At 40.0% G+C, this 24,866-nt stretch overlaps 1 protein-coding gene across 2 annotated transcripts in view; it reads right to left on the bottom strand.

The window, feature by feature from the left end:
- Positions 1-24,866, bottom strand: part of ANXA3 (annexin A3) — a 47,834-nt gene that overhangs the window by 10,485 nt on the left and 12,483 nt on the right. For both annotated transcript variants that reach the window (XM_041759750.1, XM_041759751.1), the window contains exons 3-10: positions 20,428-20,515; positions 17,293-17,387; positions 14,224-14,337; positions 11,139-11,229; positions 5,823-5,902; positions 2,732-2,788; positions 2,228-2,321; positions 323-418 (exon numbers count right to left, since the gene is read on the bottom strand). In XM_041759750.1, the coding sequence (XP_041615684.1) occupies positions 323-418; positions 2,228-2,321; positions 2,732-2,788; positions 5,823-5,902; positions 11,139-11,229; positions 14,224-14,337; positions 17,293-17,387; positions 20,428-20,515 (715 nt within the window). The remainder of the gene's footprint in view (positions 1-322; positions 419-2,227; positions 2,322-2,731; positions 2,789-5,822; positions 5,903-11,138; positions 11,230-14,223; positions 14,338-17,292; positions 17,388-20,427; positions 20,516-24,866) is intronic.

Here is a 24,866-nt window from a genome sequence, read left to right as displayed (position 1 = left end):
AAATTACTAAATTTAGTAAATTATGAGATTATTCAGTTTTCAACAAGCCTTAATAAAAATGCCAACAGAAATGTAATATTTTCATCTCTCAAGGAGTTTACACACCAAGCATGGTGATAAACCAATACAAAGTTAAAAGGCAAAGTAAAACCTAAAAAGATAACTTCTTCATGCATTCATTTAACATATTTGTTGAACATATTTTGTGCACTGTGGGAGCATAAAGATGGGTCAGTCAAGATTCTTATAGGAAGGACTAAACCTTCACATTGGTTGAAAATAAGTGCAAAGTAACTCGGTTTATAAGCACTTGAGGGCTTACCTATTGCCAGCAGTAGGTCTTCAAAATGCCCAGACAATTCTCCTTTGATGCTGTCCTCAATGTCCTTCTGGCTAATATTTCTGTATTCATCAAATGCTACAAAGCAGCACCACAAAAATATTTAAAGCATCCCTTCTGACCACAATTGAATATATTCCAGTTTTTTATTTGATATGCAAGTTGTTAAGTGTCAAACTCAAAAACTCCTTTTCAAACCATCAAAATTTGAGCATGGAAGTTTTGTTTCTTTTTTAAAAAATCATCTACAATAAAACCAAAATTCCATAGGCCATTTTCTTCAATGATTTCTTTCTCTCTTCTCTCCTCCCACTTCCCAGGCTGACAGAATTTAAAATAGCCTGAAAAGTTAAATGAAAAATAACTTATCTAATAAGGTGGGCTACTTTTTAAAAAAATATTTGATTTATTTATTCATGAGAGACACAGAGAGAGAGAGAGGCAGAGACACAGGCAGAGAGAGAAGCAGGCTCCATGCAGGGAGCCTGACGTGGGACTCGATCCCAGGTCTCCAGGATCATACCTTGGGTTGAATGCGGCGCTAAACCGCTGAGCTGCCTGGGCTGCCCAGGTGGGCTGCTTTTAAATTATAGCAGCGCACCTGGTGTGCTGCTATAATAATAGTGTGGTTGTTAGTCAAATATGCTTTATCTGCTGAAGAAATCTTAATTATGAAGATTTCTTTCTGCAGAGTAAATCATTTCCTAAAGCAGCATGGCCTACTCACACTCACCAGAAGGCATTTCAATGTCTTGATCAGTTTTTGCCAAAAAGCAAAACCTATATGTCACTAAGTACACAGACATACTTTGAAAGCCAAGTAAATTTTTCCTGAGAAAATTTTGAAAAAGACCTTGGAGAGAAATCTAGGATTGTTTGGTTTTTATTTTCAAATAAAGATGCTAATAAAGCAACTAAAATATACTATTACCATTATTTTATAAAATACGTGAAACTTTAAATTTTTTTTTATTATTATTTATTTACGATAGTCATACAGAGAGAGAGAGAGAGAGGCAGAGACACAGGCAGAGGGAGAAGCAAGCTCCATGCACCAGGAGCCCGACGTGGGATTCGATCCCGGGTCTCCAGGATCGTGCCCTGGGCCAAAGGCAGGCGCCAAACCGCTGCGCCACCCAGGGATCCCAATACGTGAAACTTTAATGCCAAAATTAAGGAAGGGCAATCTCAGAGCTAAAATGTCATAGTAATATCCTTATGTTTCCTCATTTTTCCATGAACTCAGCATAAGCCTAGTCATGCACTATGGTAGCTCTCTCAACCAGTACTTGGAAGCCAAGTCAGCTGTTCATAGCAAGCAGAGTTCTGGGCTTCTGGGTGCTGTTGTTTCCAGAAAGGTTCAGGGAGATACATGAGTGTCAGGAGGTGGGTGCTTGGCAGTTCCGTGTAATAGTTGGTCTGCCCAAAAGAACTATGCCACCTTTCCCCATTTATCATCACATCAGAAAGAGCTGAATGTTAATCCTTGTAAACACATTAACAGATACCTGTTTTTTCTGGAAAGCGACTAACTAGGGAAGAGGTGGATTGGAAGCATTGCCTTCAGGCTCCTCTGTATCACTGGAAATTATTCCTCTCTGCTTTTACCCCAGAGGGCTCCCCCATTTCTTCTCCCTGTTGTCCCTCTTCCATCTGTCACCTGTCACTCACTAGGTAATGCATTCAGCCTTCAGGAAAGACAAGAGGAGGGTCACTTCTGCCTTGAGTTGGAACACAGCTCCCCATGTATTCTCCTGAATTGTTTATACATACAAACGGAAGAGCCTTTGCAATTTTTAACTTCATTTTCCAGAATTTTGTATATTAAACCCCCAAACATTTGCAAATACAACATGAAGTAAAAAGGATTGTAATGTGAGCGCATACTCAGTTTCAGGTGAGGATAGCTCCTTAAACACAGGATCTCAGTAAACTTATCTTCATCTGTGCCCCATCTGTTCTCCCCAGCATTATAGAGAATCTATCAGACAAGAAGGAAGACTTAGAATGTTATTATGGACACAATCTCTCCCTCCCTCCTATTCTCTCAGTAGGAGGGTGTCGGACCAAGAAGAATGGGAAGTTTACTTGGTGGTAGAGGTTAGCGAGATAATCTCTCACCCAAGGCCTTCACTATTAGCAGACTAGGAATCTGAGAGTCAGGGAGGTGGAGCCAGAAGAAACACCACTGGGGGAGACAGAAAACTAGGGGTGGGTGATGCCCAGCCTTCAGGCTGCACCTCCAGAGGAGACATGGGAGGACAGCCTCTGTTGGTAGTGGAAGGGGAGGTGCATCCACGTAAAGCAAATGGTGGGTATTTGCCTCACCAATGAAAAGGCAGTCAAACGGGAGAATGGTTACAGGGTTGTTTTCTTTGCTCTATTACTGACCTGGGCATCCTTTTTGGCCAGATGCTCATCCACTTTCAGACTTTCATCTCTTCTGCCCTAAACAGGGAAGATGAAGACAAAGGCAATCCCTTTTATTTTATTTTAGTTATTTATTAATTTCTTTTGTTAGGCAATCCCTTTTAAAGACAGAAGTTTCTAACGCTCAGTATTTCAATCAGCAGGACATTTTAGACATTTTTCTCCAGTGGAGGCCAAGAAGCACAGAGGAATCAGGCACTCAGGGCTCCTGTTCTGGCTCTGAGTACACTAGCCATGAAGTTTGTAACAAATCACATGAATCTCTTCCTCTGAAAACTCAAAGACCTTAAGGGGATGAACAGACAAGCCACAGACTGGGAAAAAATATTTACAAACACACATCGGATGCAGGACTTATATCCAAAATATATTAGGAGCTCTTAACACTTACTTAAGCAATGAAAACCTAATTATAAAACAATCAAGAGATCTGCACAGGCATCAGATATACAGTTGGCAAGAAAGCACATGAAAAGATGCTCAATATTATATGTCATTACGGAACTGAAAATTAAATAAACAAACAAGAAAATACCACTACATACATACTTTAGACTGGTTAAAATCCAAAACCCTGACAATACCAAATGCCAGGAAGAATTTGGAACAACTGGAACTGTCACTCCTTTCGAGCAGGAATGCAAATTGATAAAGCCACTTTGGAAGACAGTTTGACTACTTCTTACAAAACCAACCATTCTTTAACTATAATCCAGCAACTGTGCTCCTTGATATTCACCCAAGTGAGCTGAAAACTTAAGTCCACACAAAAACTCGTACATGAATGTTAGCAGTTTTTACTCCTAATTGCTAAAGCTTGGAAAAGACCAAGATGCCTTCAACGGGTGAAACACACCATCGTATATCCATGCAATGGAATAGTATTCGGTGATAAAAAGAAAAAGAGCTATCAAGCCATGAAATACACTTAGCATATTAATAAATGTAAGAAGCCAATCTGAAGAGGCACCCTGCTCTGTGATTCCCACCATATGACATTCTGGAAAAGGTAAAAAAAAATAGAGATGGTAAAAAGATCAGTGATTGCCAGGGGTTTTAAAGAAAGAAAAGAATGAAGAGTTGGAAGCCAGGAATTTTAGGGCAGTAAAACTACTCTCTGTGATACTGTAACAGAGGATACATGACATTATTCATTTGTCCAAACCCATGAGTGAAACTTAAATGTACCTATGGACTCTAGTTAACAATAGTGTATCAGTTTTTGTTCACCAATGATAATATGCAATAATGTACTTTCTGCCCAACTTTTCTGGAAATCTAAAAATAAAAGATTTTTATGCTCTTAAAAATAAAGTTTATTAAAAAACAGAGCCCTCAAAGGTTGCCACCAACTCTAATGTGGAGGCCTCAGGAACAAAGTGTGCATCTGTGCTTGTGCACAGACCCTCAGCACATCATAGAAAGATGAGAGATAGGAAAAGGGGAATTGCCTGAATTTTTTTTGGAAATTTTTGGTGAACGAAATGTTTGGCTCTAATAAGTTTTAAATGCATTTATTCCCATTTTCAACATTAGATCCTTGTATGCCTGTCTGGTTTCCACAAGATTTCTTTTCCTTTTCAGAGCTGCCGCCATTCTGCTGTTAGATTGCCTTTTTCTTTCTGTATATATTTTTTATTGGAGTTCAATTTGCCAACATATAGCATAACACCCAGCGTTCATCCCGTCAAGTGCCCCCTTCAGTAAACATCACCCAGTCACCCCATCCCCCCACCCACCTCCCCTTCTACTACCTCTTGTTCGTTTCCCAGAGTTAGGAGTCTCTCATGTTCTGTCTCCCTCACTGATATTTCTCACTCATTTTTTCTCCTTTCCCCTTTATTCCCTTTCACTATTATTTATATTCCCCAAATGAATGAAAACATACACTGTTTGTCCTCCGATTGACTTACTTCACTCAGCATAATACCCTCCAGTTCCATCCACGTAAAGCAAATGGTGGGTATTTGTCATTTCTAATGGTAGACTGCCTCTTTGTTCTGTTCCATTGTGCACCCTGCTCCAGTAAGAAAAATGCCGACTCACTACTACTACTACTAATAATCACGTTTTATGTGCGAAGTACTGTTTGCACCCACACCCTCAATCTACACAAAACCCCCTGAGGTTGGTACTCTTATTTTAATTTTACAGATGTGAAAACAAAGGTTTTAAGGCTTAAAGTCGTTTGTTCAAACAAAGCTAGTAGGTAGCAGAGGAGGCTGAGAGTTCAGGTCCATTGGATTCTAACCACCTGCCCTGAAGCCCTACTCTCTGCTGCCTCCTATGGGTGTTGTGTGCTTGTGTGCACATGCAAATGGGTGTACACTTATGCACATAAACCTCTGAGAGTGTTTGCTTGCAGCAATGCCTCATAAATCTGAGTTTCTAGGCTCAATCTCTAAGGTTTTTACTATTTAAAATAATGAAAACCATATTATGATAAATTTTCTTGTGGCATAATGACTCACGTTGACAAGTACTATTTCTAGCTTCAGGCCGCGGCCATTGTTGGGATTTTCTCACACATTAAGAGTTGTGTAAATCAGCTGAAAGAAGACAGTGAAATATGGCTTAAATTACTGCCTCTCTTATACACATCTGTGGTTATACCTCAACCTTGACCTTATCACTTTTATTATAAAGTCATGAACCCCCTGAGAAGGGAGAGCTAGATGTGGCCTCATTTGGTCATATACTGACAATCGGTTTAGCAATTCTTCCAAAGGCAGCAAAGATAAAGTTGCAACAAGTCATTTTTTGTTTATTTTTATTTTTGCAGCTCTTGTTTGTTTTTTTTAGTCCAGAGACTGATACACTCATTTCTGAAGATATAATTTTTCTATATCAAGTTTCCTACCTAATATAAATGCTGACAAAAGAAATATATATTCTTTGGAGTCCATAAATGAAAATGTAAAATGAACAAATTATTTCACAAGGAAAATTGCAATCTCATTGTCTCTGTTTGGTTATTTTTAAACTCCTTAAAATTTTTTTATCAAGCACACAGCTTATCAGGCAGCTAGGTAATAAAAAAATTAAAACTTACATCTGCCAAAGTCAAAAGAGCTTTCCGGAAATCACCAGATGTTTCAGAACTAATATCATCTCCAAGACTCTTCTTATATACTGAAACCAAATAAGAATAAATTAAGCCTTGACAAACTGGAAAACATTATTACAAAACAGAGAAAAGCTTAAATGTCAACATTGGCAAAGAATGAGTACCTGATAAAATAAATCTTGCTTCTGTTTTTACCTTCCTGGTGCTTTTCTGATATGGATACATTCTTCTCATAACTTTTACTGTCGTGTGTGTTGTGGTAGATGCAGAAGAACAGAAAGAACTGCCATTTTGAATGAAATCATGGTCCACTTTATCTGACAATGGCACTAAAGTACGTGTCATGGAAAAGCCAGGTGGGCAAGCTGCTAGTTTGCCTTCTCATTACTATGTCCTTCCACAGTAACAGAACACTGTCCTTGAGCAAGACATAATGCCCACAACTTAAGACTGCATTCTCAGCTTTCCTCTTAGCTAGGTACAGCTCCACAATTATGTTCTTGGCAACGAGATGAAGGCAAACACACATGACATTGCTGGGAACTCTCCATAAGGGACAGCCATGTCCCTCCTCCATCCTACTGCCTGGTTGGTAGACTGACTCTTAGAGCTCAGGCAACCACCTTGGATTTGAAGAGAAGCACTATGTCTTAGCAGCAGCATGGAAGGAAGCAAGAAGGGGCATGGAGTCTGAAAGTGTTGAGGAGCTACTATGCCAGACCTAGAATTGCCTGTCTCTGACTTCTTCTACATCTGGGAGAAATACATTTTTATCTTATCTGAGCCACTGTTTGTTTTATGGAACCTAAATTTAATTGTGATGTATACAGCCAGATAGTATTATGTGATACCTCTCAAAAAATGAGAAAGGTACCCTAAAAATACTATTTCCCATAACAAATGCCAATTGTGTGTTCACACATTTTAGTACTAACTAGTTGTAGCCTCTCTTGCATAGACTGTATTGTGCAATGTCCATTGATTTTAAATCTCTTTTTGCTCCATCCATGAGGTAGTGATTCACTGACAGCCACTATATGCCTAGATGTAGCTGACACCAGGCAGCTCTTTGAACTCTGCCTGCAACATTCTCAAGAACTCTAATGGTCAGGGGCACCTGGGTGGTTCAGTCGATTGAGCTTCTGTCTTAGGCTCGGGTCATGATCCCAGAATCCTGGGAATGAGCCCTGAATCAGGCTCCCTACTCAGTAGGGAGTCTGCTTCTCCCTCTCCCTTGACCTCTCTCCCCTTCTCATGCTCTTTCTCTCTCAAATAAATAAATAAAATCTTAAAAAAAAACTATGTCATATAAATGTCCTTTTAAATCAACATAAGACAATTGTAGAAGGTATGAGATTATTTAATAGCAAGAATTGTGTTGAAATAGAAACCCTTCCAGCATGATTTTAGTCTTTTTTTTTTACAAAATCTGTAATTTTTTGAAGCCACTCAAATAAGCATAATCCATTTTTTATACAAATTATTTAAGTACTAACAACACTTAATAGGCATCATTTTATCTAACAGTTGTGATATTTTATCTATCCATTCTAATTAGAAAAATTTTTTTAAATACTAGAGACAGTTTAGAAATCAGCTATTTAGACTCTATAGTGTCATTGTACTAGACAAGCTACACAAGACACCTGGTCCTTTTATAAAAGCCAAGATGGTAGCCAATTTTGATGGCTTTTGTATGCATGGGCCACCATTTCACATTATATGACACCACCACCCTTGCTGTAGCTGACTCCCACTGCGCTGGCATCTGACTATAGGTAGCCAGCAGCCTAAGAGGTGACCTAGTAGGAGAATGTCACCCAAAGTAATATCTATTAGATGATGTCTTCCCGAGCTCATTGAATCTTCTCTTAGGGAGTGAACCATACAGAAAAGAGACAAAGACAGTATAGTAACAAAGAAGTAGAAAGAATCCAAGGAATAAGGCACAAAACAGAAGCCAAGAATAACCATAAACCATGGGGGCAAATAAAAGGCTAAGTAGACAAATACCTTGTAGGAGAAGTTACTTGGTGCTGTCAAGAACAGTAGAAGCAGAAAGGGAAAAGAAGGAGTCACTGTAACAGAAACATCAGCATTGGGGCGCCTGGATGGCTCAGTGGTTGAGTATCTGCCTTTAGCTCGGGTCCTGATCCTGGAGTCACGGGATCAAGTCCCCCAGGAGCCTGCTCCTCCCTCTGCCTCTCTCTGTGTCTCTCATGAATAAATAAAAGAAAGAAAGAAAGAAAGAAAGAAAGAAAGAAAGAAAGAAAGAAAGAAAGAAAAGAAAAGAAAAGAAAGAAAAGAAAAGAGAAGAGAAGAAAAGAAAGAAAAGAAAAGAAAAGAAAAGAAAAGAAAAGAAAAGAAAAGAAAAGAAAAGAAAAGAAAAGAAAAGAAAAATCAGCATAGTGAGCAATGGATGCCTGGTGCTGAGGGAGCGAAAGGACAACTGAATCCCTAGGGTAGTGCTGTGTCCTGAATTTCTGTAAAGCTTGGCTACACATGGCTGGGACTATTTCCTTCTTTTGCTTCTTAATTATCATTAATCCCTATTAATCAAAGTAACCTAGGTGCCAGTCCATTCCTATAGCCTTAGAGAGCTTACTTCACACAGATATCAAGGCTGCTGATAACTGAACTATTATCACAGGTCATATTTGCAAAACGACAGTGCTAAATGCTAGAACTTTCACTTGGCTCTTAAGATGACAATCTCAATCTTGAGGCTATTAATTCAATGCATACTTGAATTTATCCTCTACTATTCTGGGCACTGGAGCTACTGCAGCAGTGAACAAAGCCAGACAAAATTCCTGGCTTCATGGAGCTTACGTCTTAGGGTTGTTTGTATGTAGATGCTGGATCCCAGAAAGCCACCAAGGGGTGGGTCAACTCATGGAGCAGTAACTCTTCTAAGAAACACTAGGAAGTAACAAGGCATCTTGGGATACAGCCACTGGTTCTGATGATTTTTTTACGTGTAAATCTGATTGAACTGAGAAAACCAAATATTTTAAAAACCTACAATGTGCCCATCTGTGGCTATTATTAAGCAATTATCTCATCTACTCCAAAATCAGCCTGTATGCTTTATGGAGCTGGGATTAGGACACTGTAAATTATAATTCTCTTCTGTACCCCTCTCCCCTGCCCCAACTCCCTGCCTGGGGTCCACCACTTGGGGTAGAGGGCGATGGAAGGCAGGAGGAGAGAAGAGCAGGCTAGTTGTTTGCTATTCACAGCAGGTAAAGCGGTGAAGGCCTTTTATCCTGACAGCAGCGGTAGGTTCCGCTCCCAGAATGAGCCAATTAGCACTGGCAAAGAGGGCCCGCTCTAGCCAGATGCAGCCCTTTCGCACAGATCTGAACTCCTCAGAGCCCCTGAGGCAACAACACTGGCAGGGTGGTGCCCCTCCTATGAGCTTCTAGTTTCTGAAAACCCCATCTCCTCTGTTGTCCCAGCCCTGGGATTTGTTGAGACCTCCTGCTATCCCTGTGTTCCCTTTTCGCTTTTCAGTTCTCCAAAGGGTGTGTAAACAATTCTCTATATTATATTCTATTAAAATGCCTAGTGCTCTTTCTGGTTTTATGGTTCCCTGATGAGCACATGAATAAAATAGTCATTTACCTATCATTGAGGCAAGTGAAGGTATTTACCTTCCAATGAGAATTTCTCAGTCACCTACTGAACACCCATCCAGGAGGCAGTATATCCCTTTTCTCGACCTCTCCTACTGCAGGACTTCCCTGATACACAAACAGAAACTGTGGCTCCCTTGGGGTGCTTGGGGAATATTAGATAGAGGACGCTGTTGTATAATGCAGAATTCAGGCTGCTCTTTGTCCCGGTTCCTGGCAGGGAACTTCTAAATCCCTGGAATTTCCCAAATAATAGGAGTGTCTTTGTTATTTGTGGCAGGCCCCATGAACCACACCTGAGTTCATGCTAACAGGATGATTCAGGGTAGGGGTTGGTCCCAGAAAGATCAACATGTGTAATTAGAAGCCTTGGGGCCTTGAGCCACGTGATGTCAGCCTAACCTGTAGGGAACAGAGGGGCCTGGAGATGGAGTACAGTCACGTGGCCGGTGATTCAGCCATGCCTATGTAATGAAACCTCAAAAAAAACTGGATACCAAGGATCAAATGAGTTTCCCTGGTTGGTAATTATAGATCGATGTGCTGGGAGGGAGATGTCTCTTGAGAACACAGCAGCTTTGCATTTGGGACCCTCTGAGACTTCTCCAATGCAGGTCTTCATTTGACTGTTCCTGATTGCTATTCTTTAGAGTAAAACAATAATTGTAAGTACGGGTGGCCCTTGAGCAACCGGTGTGAGCTGCACAGTCCACCTAAATGTGGATTTTTAAATTTTTCTCTTCCTTTTGATTTTCTAAAAAACATTTTATCTCTCACTTCATTTTAAGAACACAGTGTATAATACATATAAGATACAAAGTGTGTGTTAGTCAACTGTTTATGTTACCAATAAAGCTTCCAGTCAACAGCAGGCTATTAGTAGTTAAGTTATTGAGGAGTCAAAAGTCATATGTGGATTTTGAACTATGCAGGGGGTCAGCACCCCTAACCCTTGTGTTGTTCAGGGGTCAACCGTACAGGGCTTTCTTGAATTCTGTGAGTTATGCTAGCAAGCTCTTGAACCCTAAGGAGTGGTGAGAACACCTGACCTTGCTATTTGGTCAGAAGGGTACATGGCCTGGGGACCCTGAGCTTGTGGCAGGTGTCTGAAGTGAGACTAGTTCTCCGGGGACTGTGCTGTAACTTGTGGAGTCATGCTAACCCTGGGCAGTCTGTGTCAGTGCTCCAGGGACTTTCTCATTTTCACACAGCTAACAAGCAGACTATTAGGACTTTAGCTAATTATCCTGAATCCACAGGCTTCACACATTCTCTGAATGGCTCGTCTCATTTTCCACATGAAAAATCAAGAGGCTAATCTAAGTGGTTTTTAACATATAGCAATATATAATGACTTGAATCTCTTAACATGGATGAAAATAGTTGATTGAATTAAGCAGTGATTGCCAAGAGCAAAATCCACTATAGTGGTAATGTTATAAGTGCAGAGTGTCAATGCTACTGTTAGGCAGCAGTTTCTAGCTTGGGTTATGTTCAACTTTTCTTGGAAAATCCATAGACCTTAGCCCATTTAAAAATGTATCTTTTATGTCTTGCCTTCCCAAAATGCCTTGTGAAAAAGAGCTTGGTGGATTTCTGGGAAAAGCAACACCAGCTCATCAGTGTGTGCACAGGGGTAAAAGTAAGCAGAAAAGAAAGCCACCTGTGTAGTAGGCTTGGGCAATCTCCTTCATCTGTCTGCTTGTTCTGGTGGTTAAGACTTCAATCAGTGCCTGTTCACTGGTTCCAACTCCCTAAAAAGGAAAAGGAGGTCTATTTTTAGAATACTTAAAAGGCTTAATTTCAGGCATTTCAGCCTTAATATCTTGTTTTATACAGATGAAGTTTTAGTAAATCAGCATAAGGTTGTATATTGCACTCAAGTAGTTTTCTCATTTTTTCATGTTTTCATATGCAAATAACACAAATCATCTAAGCTGACATAGAAATTTTCGAGATTTCCTACTTTAGTGCGAAAATCAATTCAATACTTGTGGGAAGAAATAGTGTAAAAGGAAAAGCCCATGTCATTCGAGAGCAGATGCAAGCATTCAAACATGCCATTATATTTAGAAAGGGCTCTGCATTTTTTTGAATGAGTCCATCGTTCCTCCAATGCACTAAGTTGGTCAGCAGGTAACATCTTCATACAAGGAGATTTTTAAAGCCTTAATAATGTATGTTATGGGCCTAGTTGGTTTGGGGACTAGTTACCTCAAGCCTTGGTTTATACTGAGATCACTGAATCACACTGCAACTTCAAGCCTTTTACAGTAGGACTTGATCAAAGAAAGTCAATGCAGCTTATGAACTGAGGCTGAATTCTGTCCCTCTGTGGCAGAGGTTCCTAGCTGCCCTCAACATCTCTCCTTTTTAATTAATTAATTAATTAATTTAAAAACAGACTATTTTTTAGGTTAGTTTTAGGTTCACAGCAAAATTGAATGGACCTCATCTCTTACTTTCCTTGTTTAGTAATAGAACCCTCAATTTTTAACTAGCACATAGCTACCCAAATAGATACTGTATTACTCAGCTTCCCTTAGAACTATGTTTATTCATATAACTAGGTGATAACCAATAGAATATATGTAAAGTACCACATACAATTTCTGAGAGTCCTCAAAGAGAGAAAATGAACTCTTCTTTGTCTCTTACTGTCTTTTTAGCTGACTGGGATGAAGATACAATGCCCAGATCTTGAGTTGCCATCTTTAGCCAACAAGTGCAATCTACAGGTTGAAGATGGTAAAACCTCAAGACTGAAGGAATCTGAGTCTCTGATAATGATAGTGCTATGACACCCAGTTCTGGACTGCTTCACTATGGATTTCTTTTGCATAAGAGAGAAATTTTTCTAATCCTTGTTGGTGAATCTAATCCTATGATTACATCTGCTAAACTGTCCCCCAATGGCAGCCATAGAAATGTGCTGCTCAGATTTCATTTTAAGAGAATCTGCTGCAAATAAGGTAGTTGGTCCATAGACTCCAATTGCCATAGCTTTGGATCTGCCCCACAGTTTGCCAAGAAGTCATGCTCCCTCCAAGTTGCTCTCAGCAAGTTACCGAACATGGAAGAAGTACCAGAGCTGGGTCATTTCTGCCCAACTTGGGACTTCTCCAAAGGGCAATCTTTGCTCAGAAGCTCCCCATTGGCCTGCCACAACTTTCTCAGAGCTCTATATGGAAGCTCTTCCTATCTGAGCCTACTTCCTTCCCTCCCTCTCTCCTTTTATGTGTGTCAGAGACCTGTATTGCCATCTGAAGCTTCACCCAACCTATTCTGCTCTGTCTCCTCTTTATCCTTCATAAGATTTCCCCCAGGTAGTCTCTTGTGTATTTCATTCCATCTTGCTAACTGCTTCTTGGGGGCCCATATCTCTTCCAAGGAAGAGAAAGTCCTATCTCTGATAAGGAGTTAGAATACAGCTTATTCCTTGGACCTAGACTCCTTCCTCCCTCTTGTTCTTATCAACACATTTGTTGAGTATCTACTTCATTGCAGGTTTTCCTCTTGGAACAGAAGATACAGACCAAGACTGATGAGGTTCCCAACTGTGATAGAGATTTGCCTTTTAATTGAATGGACAAAAAAATAAAAAAACAAATAAGTGGGGGGGGGGGACAAGCTAACTTTAGATGGTAATAGGTGCAATTAAGAAAATAAAACGGAGTGAATTGATAGAAAATATATGGAGGGAAAACATTCCAGATAGAAAGAACATCATATATAAAGACCTCAAGGTAGGAATAGACTTAGACTGTTCAAGCAGCAGAGAGAAGGCCAGTGTAGCTATAGAATTGAATTGAGGAGAGAGGGAGGAGAGGGTGTGGTGGGCAGTTTAATGGAACTTTATCAACTTGGCTAGGCTTCAATCCTCAGTTATGCAATCAAATACAATCTAGGTGCCGCTATGAAGGTATTTTGTAGATGTAACTAAAATCCATTATTGTCTTTAAGCAAGGGAAATTATATTAGACATTTTAGGTGGGCCCAATTTAGTTAGTTAAAAGGCCTTAAGAGCAGAGCTCAGGCTTCTCTGAAGAAAAAATTCTACTTGTGGGCAGCAGCTCCAGCTTTGCTAAGAGTTCCAGCCTGCCCTTCCTGACAACCTGCCCAACAGATTTTAGATGTGCATAGTAAGATCCATAATTAGGTAACAAATTTCTTGCAATAAATCTTGGTGAATGGATTCCAGCTGGGCAAAAATAGAGGCAAGGGACCAATTAGGAAGGCACTGATATTGTCCAGTCAAGAGATGGTCATGGTTGAACTAGAAAGGTAGTAATGGATTTTGAGAGACACACATACATTTCTGATAGATAGACTTGCAGACCTATTTGGGAGAAGAGGAAATAAACTTGCAGATAGATTTGGGGAGCTTTGAAGAGTGAGGGAAAGAAGGGATCAAAGGTAATCCTAGGTTTCTGACCTAAGCAATGGGGTGGATGATGGTGCCATTTACTCTCCGTGACAACAAAGTAATAAATTTGACTCTTTGAGTCCAAAACCAAGGAAATGAAATTAGGATAAAGATGATATCCTTTCAGCCCAGGAACACTTGGGCTCAAGGTTCCACAATCGTCCCCCATTTCAGGATTGTTCTAACACTTGGGTAGCACAGCATCAGAATGACATCCAAGTCTATCCTATTTACACCCATATCTCAAGTGTGCGCTGGAAGTAAATCATTATTCTTGACATAGTCGAATCTTAGGCAGAAATGGTTCATATTGGGCTCATACCTTCATGGATTTCTTCAGCTGTTTTGCATCAAACACAGCTGGAGGAGTCACAAGGGCCACCATAAGTTGCTTAAAGTGGCCAGAGAGATCACCCTTCAAATCATCTTTCAGTTCCTAAAATAAAAAACCCCAAAGAGGAAAGCATGAAGTACTTTTCCTTTTTCTTTCTTTAAAGTCACATCATAAAAGATAAACAAATGTATCAATTCAGACAAAAACATGCCAATTCACAAGAAATAGAGAAATGGTGAAATATTTCTAAGCATATCACTGCATTTTGTGATTGCTTCCAAAATGTTCTGTTTTATAGGTTTTTGGAAGGAAAGCCAGGGGAGGAGGTTACATAAGTGCCACAGATAGGAACTGTGTATCGAAATGCAATTCCCAGGCCCCAGATGCTCTCAATACTTGAGTTGGGGTGGAGGAAGAAGAAGAGGAAGAGGAGCCCTATAAATCACACCCAGCTTCATGAGTAGATGCTTCTCAATGACTGCCAAAGAGCCCTGGAGAGAAAAGGGAAGGAAGTACAGTGCCTGGTCACCTGCCTCTGCTAAGCGAGTGGGACCAGGAGTCATCAAAGCAGTTTTCTGGCAACAACAGCAGGGAAAACCGTAAATATAATGGGGCTGGCATTGCTTTTTATTGTCCTTTGTCCCTGTTTCACACATTATATATGTACAGTCCGTTTCCTCTGCTTGAAGGCAGGCAACATGGTTATTTTCAATATTCAAAGGAGCATTATTGAATTATTATTTTTCTTGCTCTTGATTATTTTCAGCTCTGAGACAGAGGCTGGCAGCCTCCCAGATTGCTATGACAATGTGCTACATCCCAACATCTACTATGCCATTGGGGGGCTTGGCGGGGTGCGGCAGGCAAAACAAATTAGATAGAGCCAAGTGTCAATAGTTCTGCTTTCATTACCAGAGGGAGTTTCCTCTCTAAATGCTAAACTCTACTGCCATCTTCCTCAATCCAGGACTTTCCAGCTGAATCTGACTTCACACATTCTCGTTCCATCCCACTGTGAGAAATGGTGTCACCGTTCACCTCATCCTTCTTCCGTATTTGGAAATCCTGAAAGGCCAACGTATCATTCGTGTCCTCTAGACACGAGTGTTGTGTGTTGTCAGGAAGCTTGGCAATTAATTTAATTTGACAGATGTGTATTGGGCATCTGCTCTGAGCTAAGCATTTAAAGGTGAGTGATGATGGGGGGACACAGGGCTAGCTGAGGACAAAGCACACTGACAAGTCCTTGAAACAAGGAGAGTGACATTCCTCTACAGACTCAACTGCCTCGATGTTCATACTTCGTTAAGGGCAGAAGGCAATCTTAGCCAGACCCCCAGGACCTGTAAGTCTACTTTAACATATAAAAATTCCTTTAGAAATTTCCCCTTAACTCTAAACGTCCAAGACATGTGTTGACAATCATCCTCCAAGCACATGGCCCACCGGTACACATCTGAAGGGTCTCATGACTCAGGTTTTATTAGATGGTAATAAGTAACCTTTCCCCAACAATGCTGGTCCCCTCAAGGCCCTGGAAACCGTGCTTCCAGAATTCCTTAGAGAGTAAGCTATCCCCAAACCCCTCCCACTCCCAGGTATATAATCAGCCACCCCTCACAGGCCCTGGGCAGCGGCACTTCCTGCCCACGGGTCCTGTCCCCAGGCTTTAATAAAACCACCATTTTGCACCAAAGACGTCTCAAGAATTCTTTCTTGGTCGTCAGCTCCAGACCTCACTCCACCAAACCTCACCTATATTCCAAAACTTTATCAAGTGAGACACAGTCTTTACTCCTAGGATATTATGCCCTAATAGAAAAACCTAAAACACTCTCTCGGTTCTTACCTGGTCTCAACAGCCTGACTGCTTTCTGTTACCACTCTTTCCCCTCCACAGTTTGTGAGCCACAGAAATTAAAATAATCTTTCAAAAATGTAAATTATTTTCTAGTACTCCCTTGCTTACAGACTTCCAATGATTCCCTATCATTCTTGGAATAAAACCTAAACTCTGTACGAAGACCCCATGGCCCAGCATATTCTAACCCTCTCCAACCCCATCTCTTCCATCTACTCCCCTTAGTCTCTGTACTTCTGCCATATTAGAAGTCTGTCTGTTTTTTACATATTCTCAGCTTGTTTTTGCCTCAGGGTTTTTGCATGTGCTGTGCCTTCTGTCTGAAATGCTCTTCCCCAGATCCAGAGTGATACTCGACTCCTGACACAGAAGAGTTTATTACTGAACAAATATACCATGTGGAAAAACCACAAACGTTCTTGCACAGTTCTTGTATAGTTTCTGCTACTTAGTAAATTTTCATTTGCTGAATAAATTAAATCTACAACTACAAAGGTATTTTAAAGTCAGAAGAGAGGGGATCCCTGGGTGGCGCAGCGGTTTGGCGCCTGCCTTTGGCCCAGGGCGCGATCCTGGAGACCCGGGATCGAATCCCATGTCGGGCTCCCGGTGCATAGAGCCTGCTTCTCCCTCTGCCTGTGCCTCTGCCTCTCTCTCTCTGTGTTTGACTATCATAAATAAATAAAAATTAAAAAAAGAAAAAGAAAAGAAACTTAAAAAAAAAAAGTAAGAAGAGAAATCAAAGATGATCTAAGACAGGGTCTATCAGATAATTGGCCAGATAATTCTTTTGCTGTGTGGTCCATCTTGTGCATCACAGGATCTTTAGCAGTATCCCTAACCTCCACCCACTGATTCCAAAAACATCCCCCCCCCCCCACTTGATAATCAAAGATATTGCCAAATATCCCTTGGGGAGCAGAATCATTCCAGTTTAAAGCCACTGGTCTAGGACAACCCTCCTTATTCAACAGGTGAAAAAATTAAGGCCTAGGCAGATCAAATAACATGAGCAAGCCCATTCAGCCTGTTAAGGGCCAAACCAGGACTCAAACTCCAGGCTATTGACTGGATACACAAGGTACTTTCTGTTATACTCGGCCTGAAACAAAAGATCCATGGGTGTAATCACACAGGAGCATCCCTGATCCATAGTGATTAGCTCTTTACTGGCTGTTATGTTAATCAAATTGTACCTTCCCATATGCTGCTTGATATTCCCGAACAATCAGCTGGCGCTGTGCATTCGTCCTTTCAGTCAGAATGCTGATGAGCGTTTTCTCTTCGGTTCCTAAATGAAACGAAAGTAATTTTACTCACCATCAACCCAAAGATGCTTAATATCTGTTGTGAACAAAAGAAAACATGATGAATCGTTTGAAACCAATGCATAGAGGAAGGGAAAAATTCGGGTTGAATTCATTCTCATTCTCTTTCCTCTGTCACTCGTCTCTCATTCTATGTTCCCTTATCAATGACATCACTACAGATACAGCCATCTAACCAAAAATCCTGGCTGTCATCCTGTACTCCTTTCTTTTCTTCCCTCCCTACATTGTAGCAATCATCTGCATTTCTTGAATCTGTCCTCGTCTCTGCCCCTGTGTACACATCATATTTCACCTAGAAACTTCAATAGCCTCCTGATTTGGCCACCTTACAATTCATATCATACATTACTGCCTCACTAATTCTTTAAAATGTGCCTGATCATGTCAATCCCTTGGCTGAAATCCTAATGGCTCTCTATAACCTTCAGGATGAAGCTCAAGCCCCTTAGCTCATACACCTGCTCATCAGGGTCTAGCTCCTGCCTGAAGTCTCTGTTCTAATTTTCTACCCGTTCTCTGCATCTGTATGCCCTTTGCCCCTAGACTTCAAAAGTAACTACTACTACTGGCAGCTGCATGAAGTTTGCATGCTAGGAGGTTTTTCACCTCTTAGTTTTATACATGCTCAAGACCAAAAATTAAAACAAGCTGCCTCATGGTTCAGAGACTGGATCTGACACATCCCTAATGCAAATACCATTATGACACCTGGCTCTGGACTGAGAACACATCAGTAATGGTCCTCATAAGCATCTCAAATCAGGTCTGCAACCCAAAATGCAAAAGTTTGTGAAGAAACATAGTATTAATAAAAGAAATGGAATGTAAGACTATTATTTCATTCAATTTGACATTAGCCTCATGGAACAGTCTACTCAACATTGAGCATAAGTAGGGAAGGCATAGAGATAAATGAAAAAATAACTGCCATTTAAAGACAGAAAAAATATAAACCCAAACAGACAGAAATAAGATAATATTATACTGATATAAAACCCCTAAGAGGTTTCATGGAATTGACAAACTGACCCTAAAATTCAGAGTGGAGGGCAAAGGGCCAAGAAAAGCTTTCCTCTTGCTAGACACTAATTATAAAATTAGAATAGTAATTATGACAATGTGGTATTGAGACAGGATAGGCAAACAGACCAATGGAGCATAACAGAGCAGAAACATAGAGAAACTTTCAAGATGAAAGCAGCATTACAGGGATCCCTGGGTGGCGCAACGGTTTGGCGCCTGCCTTTGGCCCAGGGCGTGATCCTGGAGACCCGGGATCGAATCCCACATCGGGCTCCCGGTGCATGGAGCCTGCTTCTTCCTCAGCCTGTGTCTCTGCCTCTCTCTCTCTCTCTCTCTCTCTGTGACTATCATAAATAAATTAAAAAAAAAAAAAAAAAGAAAGCAGCATTACAAATCAGTGTGCAAAAGATGTGTTATTTGATAAATTGTGCTGGGACAATCAACTGGCCACATGAGAGAAAATAAAATTAGATACCTTTAAATAACTTACACAAGCATTAATTCCAGGTAGACTGAAAATCTCAAAGCGAAAAATAAGATTGTAAAACTTTGGGGAGAAAATACAGGAGAATATCTTTATGAGCTCATTACAAAAAAAATACATAGGAAAAATACTGGCAAATCTGATTTCACTGAAATTTAAAATTTCTATGCAATATAAGTCATATAACCAATGTTAAAAGAAAAACACAGACTGGGAGAAGTTATTTTCATGGATTGTAATTTTTTTTTAAGTTTGTACCCAGAATTTGCAAAACAATCTTGCCAATCATGAAGAAGACAATCCAAGACATGAAGACATAATTCATTGAAGGAGCAAATGAACAAGAAAGGAGGAGACTGCCATATCAGTCATGGTGGATAGGGAGGAGAGAGGAAGCAAACACACATACAGGATGAGATACAACTGAAGACCTACTCAATTGGGAATCAGAATAGTGTGACCTTAGCAAGTACTGGTGAGAATAGGGAGCAAGGGTAAGTCTCATGTACTGTCAGGAGGAATGCTCACTTGCATATTCATTTCAGACAGCAGTTTGGCAAAATTTCTAGTTAATTTGAAGGTGAACACCTTCAACCTAGAAATTCCATTTGTTATATTCTAAAGAAATGCTAGCAAACAACAAGACACAAGCAGAAATGTTCAATGCAGCATTTTTATATTATAATAGAAAAAATTGTAGGCAATTTACATGTTCCACCAATATCCCATCTTATAATAATTCAATAGACTACTATGAAAGTAAAGTTAATGAAATATAGCTAAACAGAGCAACATGGATAAATTTCAAAAACAAAACGTTAAGGGATAAAAAGAAGTTGCAGAAGAATGTACTTACAACACACAGTATCATTCCAGTTTATACTGTTAGAGACCGTGCAAAACAATATGTACGTACACATGTAGTTAAGGAACTAAAAGCTTCATGGGAATAAACTCTACTTTAGGATGGTGTTTTATCCCTAGGAAATGGGGTGGGAAAGAGGTCCAGGAAGAATCAGCAGGAATGTTATCTATAATAATTTATTATGATGATCACTCCTGTTGGTACCAGTGATGGTGATATACTATTTCATAGGAAGTAAACGTGGCAAATATTAAGATTTAATAAAACTCGGTGCCTTATGCATTTTTCCTCCTTATTTCACAATTTTTATTTACTTATTTTTAGAGGGGGTCAAGGAGGGGCAGAGGGTGAGGAAGAGAGAATCTTAAGCAGGTTCCACATCCAGTGTGGAGCCTGACACAGGGCTTGATCTCAAGACCCCAAGCTCATGACCTGAGCTGAAATCAAGACTCAGATGCTTAATCCAATGAGCCACCCAGGCACCCCACTACTTCACAGTTTTTAAAAGTCCCTTATAATTTCTCTAGTCAAGTAAGCCAACTTGGGCAAACTGAACCAATGCACTTTTAAATTCTAACTTTCCTGATTTGCTTCAACATGAAGAGAGGAATTGCGAAGCAGTACTCACCAATTCCTCTGATTGCTTTGCGAATGGCTTCAGCATCCACTGATGGGCTGAAGCCCGGGTAATCGTGTATTGTCCCTCGGTGTCCACCCTGGAAGAAAATATTTGAAAGTGCCACTAGTTCGAATTTGCACATGCATGCTAGAAGCATAACCCATAATTTGCGACATTTTCTTTCCCTTAAGGAGTCAAGGTTCAAGAGACTCTCCTGTTCCCAGACATGCAGGCAATATGACATTTGCCACATACACAAAGAGGCCTCTCCTCCCCCCTCTTGTGTAACAAATTAGAAATAGAAAACATTTATTCTCTAAAGCAATAAATTGTGTTAATCCCAGTGACTCTGAAGAATATTTACTTTAAAGCGGCATCTGCATGAAAGCAATTAGAAAGTGAGAATTTCCTGTATCATTGTTTTCAAGTGATAACTCAAAGCTCTTCACTGCACCTCACACAGAAGCAACTGCGGTTTACAGACTTCAGGTTATTTTTTTTTTCTTTTAGGATGTTTTAATTAATGCTGACCATTGTCCTTAGGGAACCCTACACCAAAGGATCCACAATGAAAACCCCATTAGGACTGCCTGTTCTTGAGCTTTGTTTAACAGGTGTGCAGTTGCAGCTGATAAATTCCCTTTTGAAAGCTCCATTTGCATAGATCTTCAGGAACAGTATGGAAATGAAAAGTGCCATGATACTAATTTTAAACACACAAATTAGAAACATGTCAGTAAGCTGGGAAAACCATCTTATGAAGAATAAAATATCTTAAAACTAGTTAGGAAACTATAGAACAACCACAAAGGTGCTGAGACAAATACAAGTGAACATGAATTTATATGGAATTTCCTACTCTTGGAATAAGAACATGTTTCTACAGTAATATTGTTTTCTTTCTAAACTGATTTTCCTACCCTGCTACTGAACAATATTGGCTCTGCTGTCTTGTGCTTATATGGCTTCATTTAGGCTCTCTTGAAGTGCTTAATATTTTCATGACAGGACATTATCTTGTCACATTAAAGTGAATGGAAAACAAATGTTCTGGCACAGTAAAAAATGATAATCTGCTGATTCAATAGATTAAGTTGAACAATTTGCTCCAATACAACCAAAATAGCTTGAATTCTATAAGAATGATTTAACAGTTCAAAAACTAGTTGTAAATGTGTCTGATCTAAAGGCACCTGTAAGAAATCAGTCACTTTCCACATAATCTTCAGAGAATCCTCTTTCTCTGAGGCTTAATAAATATTTTACGGATTCACAGAGTCAATTGGCTTCATTTCAGTTCCATCCATCTCGGAACTTTTGTGTTGATTTATTTGTCCACCTTATGTGTCTGGCGTTTTAAAAGAACCACCACAGTATTAAAGCATTTAAGTACTTCATGCCTAGAACCACGCAAGACACTTCATATGGGTTAGTGTAACCTGCACAACAGCCCCGATGAGTAGAGCAACCCATTTCACATGTAAAACACCAAGGTTCAGGAAGATTGGAGAATTTGCTCAAGCCCACATAAGCTAGGTAGGCAGTAAAATCTGTATTTGAATGCAATCATGACCATTCCAGCCCACTCCTAGTCTTCCTTGAATTGTAGTGTCTGTACCCAGGGGAATTCTTTAAAATGCATATGAATCAAATCCTGCATTAGACATATTGAACACGTTCTTCAGAAATAAGGTGTTAAGGTGGTCTCTATCTGTTTAAGAAGTTCCCTGGTGATTTTGTGCTACCCAGGTATTTACATGGTTGCTGCTAAATCCAAGAAGACAAAATTGCAGTCAGATTCCAACTGCTCATGAAAAGGATTTCCATTCTAGCCATGACCTTCATTGCCCTCTACTACCTACACATCAAAATATGCTAAATTCCTACGCGCAAAATTAGAGAAGGTTGAAATTCCCAGTGTGTTATGTAATTTGCCACCTAGTAAGAATTAAATGGGCAGGAACTGTTTGTTTAATTAAAAGAAAAAAGCCACACATACACACACATACACACACCCCAGTTTGAAAAACGGCTTGGAAATTCTGAAGCAGAATCTTGATGAAAATTTTAAGACTGTTTCAGTCATTTAAATAAACAGTATTATTCATTTGATAGACTTGGTTACCCAGAATATTCAAAAATATCTACATGAACTATGAAAAAAAATCTTATAGTAAAGAAATGAATAGAATCTTTTATTTATTTATTTTTAAAGATTTTATTTATTTATTCATGAGAGACACACAGAGAAAGAGAGAGGCAGAGGGAGAAGCAGGCTCCATGCAGGGAGCCCAACGTGGGACTCAATCCCAGGTCTCCAGGATCACACCTTAGGCCAAAGGCAGGCGCTAAACTGCTGAGCCACCCGGGGCTGCCCATGAATAGAAGCTTTTAAACTAGCACACGCCAGGCTCTGAACAAAGGGCTTTATAGACAACCTATTTCAGTCTTACAATGACATTAACAAAGTAGATTTTATTATTCTCATTTAAAATGGAAAAAACTTGATTTCAGAGAAATTATTTGCTTAATATGGCTCTGCTACTAAGGATGGCCTGAGAATGCGAACCCACCTGCTTGTGTCTAAAATGCCCTGTGCTCTCTATCATATCACAATGCTTCACAGGATTCCACATTAGTGGTTCTTGAAGTATAGATACTGGGTCAGCCATGTCAGCATTACCTGGGAACTTGTCAGACATGCAAATTCTCAGGTCCCATCCAAGTCTTAATGAAACGACAGCTCTGGGGCCAAGACTCAGGATCTGTGTTTTAACAAGTCCTCCAGAGGATTCTAATGCATGCTCAAGTTTGAGAACTGCTGCTCTATTCCATTCTCAGCTGCCCAGAAAACCAAAGCAAAATGAGTAAATAAGTCATAGATTCTTTTATGGGAGGTGGAAGAAGAATTTGATGATGAGCTCATTGTTTCAGGAATGCTGGCATTTTTACAGACAAAACTATTTGCGCGGCCTGCTTCATTGCAGGCTTCCTTCTTTAACACTTAAATTACTAATCAATGCTTGACCTCCTCTTTTTGCACTAACCCTAACACCCTAACAAAGTGTCATGCTAGTGTAGGACACAAATACTTAGCAAAGTTTTATTTTTCCAAAAAAAATTACGTTTGATCGGATGTCCATCTGCATCCCTTAAACACTTGGTTGCTTTCCTTTTCTCAAACGTGACGTGACCTTCAGATGCCCCCAAAGGGACAATGATCCTGAAACCAGTTGGAAAATAAATTAAAGCAAGGAATGTCTAAATTAAAGGGGGAGGGGACTAACAGAAGCTCTTGACATTAATAATTGTTGTTATTTGCAGTGCCTGGGCGCCTCAGTCAGTTGAGTGTCTGACTATTGGTTTTAGCTCAGGGTCCCAAGCTGAGCCCTGCATCAGGCTTCCTTCTCAGCGAGAAGTCTGCTTGGGATTCCTTCCCTCTTCCTTTCCCTCCCCCTCTGCTCCTCCCTCTACCCTCTCTCTGAATAAATAAGTAAAATCTTTTTTAAAAAATTGTTGCTTCTTACTGTATGCCAAGTCCTGTGCTAAGCACATTTCCTGCATTGAGCTTATTCAATCCTCACAGTACACTTGTAAGGCAGATGTAATACACTCTACTTACAGACCATGATGCAACTGATGCTTAAGTAATTTGCCCAAGTTCACACAGCCAGCAAATGGTCATTCTCCTCAGCCTCTGCTCCTGATTACTAAGCTGGGCTGCATCTCATTTGAACCATCTTCATGTCAATAGAGTTCTGTCTGACCTTCTAAAACTATCCTTTGGAGATCACTCAGAGCACCTGATGCCTTGAAGCCATTGGTGTGACCCAGTGGGGGCCTGCTGAGCTGTCTGCTGCCACCCCCTGAAGAGAGATCTATCTGTCCTTGGCCATATGAAGGCTGGTTGCACTCATTTTTTCATGCAAAGTATATGGGGCTTGCAAGAAGTTAAAACACTTATATTCAGAAGAATGAATGAAAGAGAAAAACACAAGGTGCCAACCTTGTTGAAAAGAAATGTATTTAAAGCCAAATGCTTTACAGCAAGAACATCTGCTGCTGTAGGTACATCTTGAGGGTGAGGTAAAGCTAAATCAGTCATCACTTCATAAAGTCCTGTAAAGGCCCTATCCAAAAATTAAGCTTTCAAATCAATACTTCATATAAAGCTCCAGGACTTAGGAACTCTTAAAGAGCTGGGGAAAAATGATCACTCTCTGCTCAATGTCTAAATAGTCTGTTGGGTCGTGAAGGTTTATGATAGAAGGAAAAATGGAGTAGACTACAAAAAAAAAAGAATATATATATATATATATATATATATATACATATATATATATACACACACACACATATTTATTAACTTGGAAGTTGTGAGACTTCTCACTCAATTTTTCAGGTAAGAGGTGGTTTTCCAAAGCAAAGAAAGCATTTTGTAAAAAAAG

The sequence above is a fragment of the Vulpes lagopus genome, chromosome 6 (genome assembly GCF_018345385.1).
Source record: "Vulpes lagopus strain Blue_001 chromosome 6, ASM1834538v1, whole genome shotgun sequence".
In the NCBI taxonomy this organism is placed as follows: domain Eukaryota; kingdom Metazoa; phylum Chordata; class Mammalia; order Carnivora; family Canidae; genus Vulpes; species Vulpes lagopus.
The sequence above is the reverse complement of the archived record's forward strand: the minus strand, read 5'-3'. Positions and strand labels throughout refer to the sequence as shown.